The sequence below is a fragment of the Natator depressus genome, chromosome 23 (genome assembly GCF_965152275.1).
Source record: "Natator depressus isolate rNatDep1 chromosome 23, rNatDep2.hap1, whole genome shotgun sequence".
NCBI classification, from domain to species: Eukaryota; Metazoa; Chordata; order Testudines; family Cheloniidae; genus Natator; species Natator depressus.
In genome coordinates, this window is record NC_134256.1 from 4,490,401 (window position 1) to 4,497,974 (window position 7,574).

At 49.7% G+C, this 7,574-nt stretch overlaps 1 protein-coding gene across 2 annotated transcripts; it reads right to left on the reverse strand.

The window, feature by feature from the left end:
* Window positions 1-295: 295 nt before the first annotated feature.
* POLR2I (RNA polymerase II subunit I) lies at window positions 296-7,570 on the reverse strand. Of its 2 annotated transcripts, none has more exons than XM_074937033.1 (6): window positions 7,283-7,570; window positions 6,661-6,715; window positions 4,827-4,936; window positions 3,703-3,777; window positions 2,831-2,882; window positions 296-519 (listed from the first exon to the last, which is right to left on the reverse strand). In XM_074937033.1, exons 1-6 carry the CDS (start codon window positions 7,339-7,341, stop codon window positions 457-459), a joined length of 414 nt encoding a protein of 137 aa, XP_074793134.1. In that variant the 5' UTR covers window positions 7,342-7,570; the 3' UTR covers window positions 296-456. The 2 variants fall into 2 exon arrangements, with proteins under 2 accessions (XP_074793134.1, XP_074793135.1); XM_074937034.1 differs by having other exon boundaries at window positions 4,827-4,900; window positions 7,283-7,531.
* Between the last annotated feature and the right edge of the window lie 4 nt (window positions 7,571-7,574).

A 7,574-nucleotide genomic window follows, 5' to 3' on the forward strand; every position in this document is an offset into this window, starting at 1 on the left:
TAGGGGGCAGGACCTCAGGGTGGCTGGGTGGAGCTGGGGTTGGACATTCCCATATGCAACAGGAAATGCAGAGAATTCACAGAGGTGGAATGTAATTATCCTGGTTTGGATCAAGCCAGGACAAACTTACCACGCTAATTCCATGGAAGCTCTAATGATAATGTAGAGCACGGTGACTGATCCTGCCCAAGAGGTTGTGCCCTCTCTCCCGAGAGGCAGGTCCCTCTAGATAATACAGTAATGAAGACACACTCTTAGGCTACAACAGACCCGATTTCACAGACGTACGTGCTTGTGTGACTTGAAAAATAAAACCTTTTTATTAACAAAAATACAGCGGTTAGATGATGCCAAGGCAGAACTAGGAGCAGAAGTTATTCCAAAAAGGGAACTGAGCCCAAATGTTTCTGACAACTGGGGGCCAGAGGTGATGTCAGGTCTCAAACAGCTGCCCCTTTATTCAGTCCAGCGGTGGCCGCAGTGCGGAGCGGTGCACACGTAATACAGCCTCATGGCATCCTAGATAACAGGAGAATGCAACAACTGAGTGTGACCCAGTGACATCTTGATGCTAACTAGTGAAGGGTGCAGGGACTCGGATTCCAAGGCTAGGACAGCCAGTTGTGACCACCTAGTCTGACCTCTATCCTAGCCCGAGCAAGAGAACAGCCCCAGGTCTCTTAGAAACACATCCCCATCTTGATTTAAACATTGTCCGTGATGGAGAATCCACCAGGACCCGTGTTCCAACGATTAATTACTCGGGCTATTCAATGTACACCTTATTCCCGGTCTGAATTTCTCTAGCTTCAACCTCCAGCCCTTAGAGCATGTTAGCCCAGGGGTAGTCAGACCTCAGTGGTTCAGGAGCCAAATTATCAAGCAACATTACGCAAAAGAGCCACAGTCGTGGGAACTCATTGTTTCATTTACTATAGTACTATAGATTCATATTGAAACAGTAGGATGGGAAATATTTAGTTCTATATAATTCTCACAGCAAAATGACACCAAATATTATTTGATCAACTACAATTGGCTAATAACATAGTAAAAGCATCCTGCTTGGTTGTTAATTAAATCAGTGTTTTAATATCACATGCTGCAAAGAGCCACAAGAGACACATTAAAGAGCCACTTACGGCTCTCCAGCGTCTGTCTGAGTATGACTCTGTTAGACCTTTCTCTGCTAGACTGAAGAGCCCGTTGTTCAATATTTGTTCACCATGTTGGTACTGAGAGACCCCTCGAGTCACTTCTTCACCTTCTCTTTGTTATGCTAAATAGATTGAGCTCCTTCAGTCTATCACTATAAGCCAGGTTTTCTAAGCCTTTGATCATTCTTGTGGCTTTTCTCTGACCCCTCTCCAATTTATCATCAACATCCTTCTTGAATGGTGGATGCCAGAACTGGACCCAGGGTCCCAGCAGCGGTCGCACCAGTGCCAAACACAGAGGGAAAATAACCTCTCGGCATCTACTTGAGATTCCTGTTTATGCATCCCAGGATCACATAGATCCCAGCATCACTCTGGGAGTTAATGTTCAGCTGATTATCCACCCCCACTCCCAAAATTTATTTCAGCATCACTGCTTCCCAGGATAGAGTCCCCCATCCTCTAAGGATGACCTGCATTCTTTGTTCGCAGATGGATACATTTAGTTGTATTAAAATGCATGAGGTTTACAGGGATCCCCTGGGTCTGGTATCTTAGTAGTTCACCAAAGAGTGTCACAAAGTCTCTACTAAAAGCCTGTGTCTCACTGGTGTCCATAATCATTGCAAAATGTTCATACCAATAACATGTAAGGAGCTGAGTATCTATACTGAACATTCTGTTCTTACGGTCTGTCGCTTGTCACCAGCAAAGGTGAGAAATGGGTTTTTCAGGCAAGAGATGTTTATCTAGCTGTCTGTCTACATGTAAAGTGAGTACTGTATGGGTCACAACGGCATCCATTTACAGTCTAAGCAAAATGCTAATCAAGTGATCGCAGAGTCTCCAGGGGAGACCCTGGGCAGGAAAACCCATGCAACAGGGTTGTCCTGTTTGCAAGTGCGGACAATGGAGTTTTGGACTATAACTGTAACGACAAACTCCACCGAGGAGGAAAGTGTGCTTGTTTCATGAACAGAAGATCCCAGCAAAGCCTGGCTGTAGTACGCTGGAAGGATTTTGAGGGAGCTTTTGCTCTTATGGCATGACGTCGTCGTCTTAGTTAAGTTGAGGCTCTAGGATGCGTGTTATGGTTTTATTTTCTATGTAACCCTTCATTTCCAGTAATTCTGATTTCTATCCTTTGATGCTGTTCTTTGTTAAATAAACTTATTCTTGCTTTCTCTACAAACAAATTAAGCGCTGTGGGTTGAACGAAGCTGTGTTCGGTGGTGTAACTGATATGCTGTGATATAGTGGGAGGAGGAGCTGGGAGTTCTGTGAGTGTCCAGTGGATCAGGGATTGGACACCACAGCAGGATGCTTGAGGATTGCAGTGTCTGATTGTTAACCTGCAAAGAGACAGTGGGACCTGCGTAGGCCTAGAGGGGAAGCCGGTGTTGCCTGAGGCTGGTGGTGGTGGACAGATAAGCCCTGGCAGGCACAGACCCAGCTGCCTAATGTTAAGGGCAGCTTGTAGTGAGGTGCATCACACTGGGACTAATCCATTCCTTGATGGGATGCAGCCTAGTCCATCTAGCTTCAACTTCCAGGCAGTGGATCCTGTTACAACATTGAAACCGCTCCACATGGGCCCAAGACAGGCAGGAACATGAAAACAAGACCTTAACTACTAACTCTGTTATTCCAAACCTAGGAGCAGATCCCCTCACCTCAGCCCTTGCGCTGTGAGACTGGAAGAATACTGCTTCTTTGTGCCCGCACCTGGAATGAAGGGACAGGTCAGCATGAAATCAGAGTAGAGATGTAAGCTCAGAGAGAACGGATTTGGGTTGGCATCAGTGTTTTGCTGGGAAAGAACCAGCAGGATCACTGGGAGTCTTTTGGTTAAACACATGATGTTATTGTTAACCGTTTATTACAATTGTGCTGAAAGCCCAGTCAAGATCAGGCCCCATTGTGCTAGGTGCAGTTCTTGTCCCAGGGTATGTCAACACTGCAGTAAAAGACCCAAGAGGGCTCAGGCTGCAGGGCTATGAATTGCAGTGCAGAAGTGATGGGGCGGGTAGGGGTTTTAGGGAAACTGGAGGGGGCAGGAGCCAGAGGAGAATGGGTGGAGGGGGAGTCCAGGAAATGGACACAATCCCCCTGCTATTAAAAGGGTGCAGGGAATTTAAGCAGGCAGAATGCAAATACTCAAGCCTGGACACACACAACAGCCTGATTCCCTGGGATCTTTAATGATCATAGGTAGGGAGGCGCTCTGTTTAACATTTCATCTGAGAAACGGCACCTCTAGATATATGGAGCTGCCTTGGAGGGGCCAGCCCTCCATACTGAACACTAGAGCCTGCTGCCACCAGGGTTTTCCTTGAAGGTCTCCCCACCAGGAAATCCTGCTTAGCTTGTGAGAACCGGCAGGACTGTAGCTAGAGCTTTCCAGATAAGTGACTCTGTTGGTTTATCTTCCGACTCTTGGAAATCTTGCATGTCAGAGCTAACCAGTTAATGTAACCCTCAGGCCACTGCAATTTCCAGACCTAAAAGAATGGCTGGCAGCAGGCTCCAAAGGGTTAACACTCACTTCTGACACGGGTGATCCTCTGTCCGGGGCAAAGTTGGGTCCTGGGAAACGTCCGCAATGATTTGTGTCAATTCACTGCAATGAAAACAGACCTGTAAGGAGCTAAGAATCTATAAGTAATGAGCTGCCTTCAGGGCAGACAGGGACCGTGATAATCATACGACTCCACCCAACAGTTCCTGTGTTAAGACTGACAGATGTGTGGGAAAGACATCCAGTCTTGACTTAAATATTTCAAGTGATGGAAAATCCATCCTGTCCTTAGGCCAGTTGTTCCAATGGTTAATTACCCTCCCTTAAAAATATGCATCTTATTTCTAGTTGGAATTTGTCTAGCTTAAGCTTCCAGACACTGGGTTCTAGTATGACTTTTTCTACTAGGTGAAAGAGCTGCCTGTTCCCTTCAAGGCAACTGGACCCATATTCCCCCTCTACAGTCCAGCACCAATTCCAAATGCTTCATGATGACGCCCTCCAATCGATGGGGCTGCCCCATTCAACAGGGGGAGAAAACCAGGCATTAAGAGGTGAAGTGACTAGCCTAACATCACACGGCGTGGCAGAGCTAGAGACAGAATTTAGGAGTCCTGACACACCTCCCCCTGCGCTAACCACTAGAGCACACTCATACCCAGAACCACAAAGAGAACCCAGGAGTCCCGACTCCCAGTCCCCTGTTTCTGACAACTAGACCACACTCACTCCCAAAGCCAAGCCTAAAGCTGGGAATTCCTGACTCCCAACCCTACACCAATTTTAGTCCATTAATTTTCACTCCTATGCTTCTTTTCTTTACCAGGCATAAACACAATTCTTACACTGTATTAATAAGGTGTTTAAACCAATTCAGTCTGTCTTCCTTTTACATCTTCTCATTAACATTTGTTATAAACTATTATAACGTTTGATAAACTTTTATTCACGGTGCCACAGTTACGCTTACAACTGGGATAGGCCTAGTAGCTCCAGTTACTACTCCAGCTGTTGGCTCTGACCCCTACACCACACTCTCTCCATGAGAGGTGTGTTTAATCAACAGCTCGGTAAATGGGGGGAGGGGATAATCAACAGCTCGGAATCGCCACAGACTTTGTTCAGCACCAGGTCTGAGCCCTCATACTCACTCCACTTCATGGGTGATCTTATTGACGTAGATGCAGCTGTTGTCGGCTTCCTGTTGGTAATCGCAGTTTCGACACTTGGGAAGGAAACGGAGAGAGACATAAAATGTACCCTAGAATGGGGATATCCAATCAGAAGTTGCTACCTTAGTAAGCTCTGTTCAGTCTCGCTAATATAACCAATCAGATGCATCTTGCATGACAAATCTAGGGGTAGGTCTTCACAGCACAGTTAGCCTAGGTGATTGGTTCCCAGATCTGAGCACCAAACTTGACCTAGACCAGGTGCAAGCAACCCTACGCCCTACCCACGTTAGTGTGTCCTTGCTGTTTCTGCACTCGCCTGTGTGTGTCTGGGGCAGGTCCCATGGGTCTTCATGCTGAGACGCTCTCTGATTCTTTCCCAGTCATTTATGTTAATTGCAGGAGAACCAGTCTGTCCTTTGCAGGGGAATTGTGGGAAGGGCATTGGAGGACTATCAGCAGGACAGTGATTTTGCGAAGTAGACAGGTTCCAACCCAAGTGAAGAGCCCGGCTCTAACATCCCCTCTCCAGCCATTCCAGCTACCCCGGACTTAACGCATTTCCAGACCTGGGTCAGAGGTTTTTCTGTGTAGATGGTAAGGGCAGGTTGGGGCTAAAAACCTGTGGAAGAGCCCAGGGTAACAGTAAAGATATATCCTTGGTGTCTTTATTTCTCACTGCTTTTCCTGGCAGGAAATCGCTACTTAAACCGTTTTGAATATAACTCTGAAATTGTGGCAAAACAGGAAGCACAGAGGTATAGCACACGTATGTGTGGAGAAGGGAATATTAGAGCTTGACTCCGTATTCCTGCACAGACAGAAACGGGGAGCGAAGAAGAAAGAGCACAACACCTCAACCTAGCGATTCACTGTTGACAGCATGAGGTTCACCACCTATCTAGCTATTCCTAACACATCCATTGCTATGGGATCTGAATACCCATATCAGAGGGGGAAGCGATCTTCAGCCCTCCATAGCCAGGAGGAAAAAGGCTGAAGGGAGGGGAAGTAAAATGAAGAGGAAAAGCCAGTAGGAATCAGAAAAAACATCTCCCCAAATACATACCATTTCCTAACACACAGCAGAGACTAGTCGTTTAATGAGCCCCAGTTAACCCTTATAAAAATCAATGCAACAGGCACGCCAAGTACAAGAATCACCTCTTCCCTCTGTTGGGGTTGGAGGGAGTGTCAAAAGAGCTTAAGTGATTTAGGAGCATACATCCTACTGAAATTCAATGGGATTTGCACTCCTAAATCACTTCAAGCTCAGACCTCAAAGGTATGTAGGCACTTAATCAATGGGAGTTACTGATGGGTTTTGGCCCACGAAAGTTTATGCCCAAATAAATTTGTTAGTCTCTAAGGTGCCACAAGGACTCATTGTTTTTGCTGATACAGACTAACACGGCTACCGCTCTGAAACACCTTGGAGGATCATTGCTTTAGGCACGTTAGCAAATCCCATCCTGCTTTCTCAGAAGGAAAGGACTGGGACAGTGAGCTCAGCCCTGGAAGGGGCGGGGCGGGGGCAGGATAAGGACAAGCATACTCATAGCAAGCTCCAGCTGACAACAAAATCCTCAACAGAAAGCAGAATTGCAGAAAGCAGCCCAAGTGCATATGAGGTTAAACACTAGGATCTTTTAAAGCGGTTTCTTCCCCTCGGGAAGCCAAGATCAGCCCTCGCCTCAGTTTACTGTGAGGGAGAGGCAGCTAAAAGCTGAGTCAGTATGAAACTGGACCAACTCTGCTACAGTCACTGGGCTCAGAGCAGGGCTGAATTTGGCCTTGGCCGTTTGAAACTCACCGCATAGAGCAGGATTCTGTTTTCCTTGTCTTCCTTGGGGTACAGCATGTTGTTGCTATTACAGACACAAAGGACAACAATGAGGAGCAAGGTCCCTGGCACGTGTCCGTGGGCAGGGGACACCCTTCCCTAGCTTTTTATATCAGACTCCGGGGCCGGATCTCTCGCGGCGTCGGGGCCCTTGGTGCCATGCCAGGGGCTCCCCTTCCAAGCCACGTGCCTGGCCGGACCGCAAGGCCAAGAGCCTCCTGCAGCTCCCCAGCCTCTGGGGAGAGGGGTGGGGCGAGATCAGGAGAAGGGGGGGGGCTGGGGCAAGGGGGGGGGCCGGGGCCTGAGGGGGAGGCCGGGGGGGGCTCATGCGCTGGGGTGGCGGGGGGGATATCCTGGGGAGGGGCGGGACCCACAGGGCAAAGGGGGACCCGAGCAGCGGGGGGGGCCCTGGGGGACGCAGGGGTTCAAAGGAGACCGGAGGGAGCGAGACCCAGGGGAAGGTTGGGGGAGGGGGGCTGGGCCCCAGGGGAGCCCGAAGGGGGGGGGGCGCTGGGGGAGGGGGGCGGTGGGAGGAATCGGGGGCGGGACCGGAGGGGGGGGGGAGGTGCAGGCCCCCCCCGCCAGCGCTCACCACTCCTGGCAGAAGCGGATCCCCACGAAGCCCGGCTCGTACGTCCCGTCCGCCTCCATAGCAACCGCGCCACCTGCGCAGGCCCAGAATCCGTTTCCGCCGCGGCCGGGCCGCCTTTGCGCGCGCGCGCTACGGGCCGCCAGCGGGGGCAAAAGAGGCTCGAAGGCGGCGGCGCGAGCCCCAGGGCTCCTCCCTCCACGTGCCCCGCGCGGGAGCGGGAGGGGAAGGTGTGACTTCCCCCTCCGGCCACCTTGGCGTCACGCCGTGCGCGTGCCGGGCCGTGACGTCACAG

Coding starts and splice junctions, on each gene's coding strand:
- POLR2I (XM_074937033.1), bottom strand. CDS start 7,341: ATGGAGGCGGACGGGACGTACGAGCCGGGCTTCGTGGGGATCCGCTTC. Junction 3,778..4,826: donor AAGATCACCCATGAAGTGGA/GTGAGTATGAGG, acceptor TTTTCATTGCAG/TGAATTGACACAAATCATTG. Junction 2,883..3,702: donor GAGGATCACCCGTGTCAGAA/GTGAGTGTTAAC, acceptor CCTTCATTCCAG/GTGCGGGCACAAAGAAGCAG.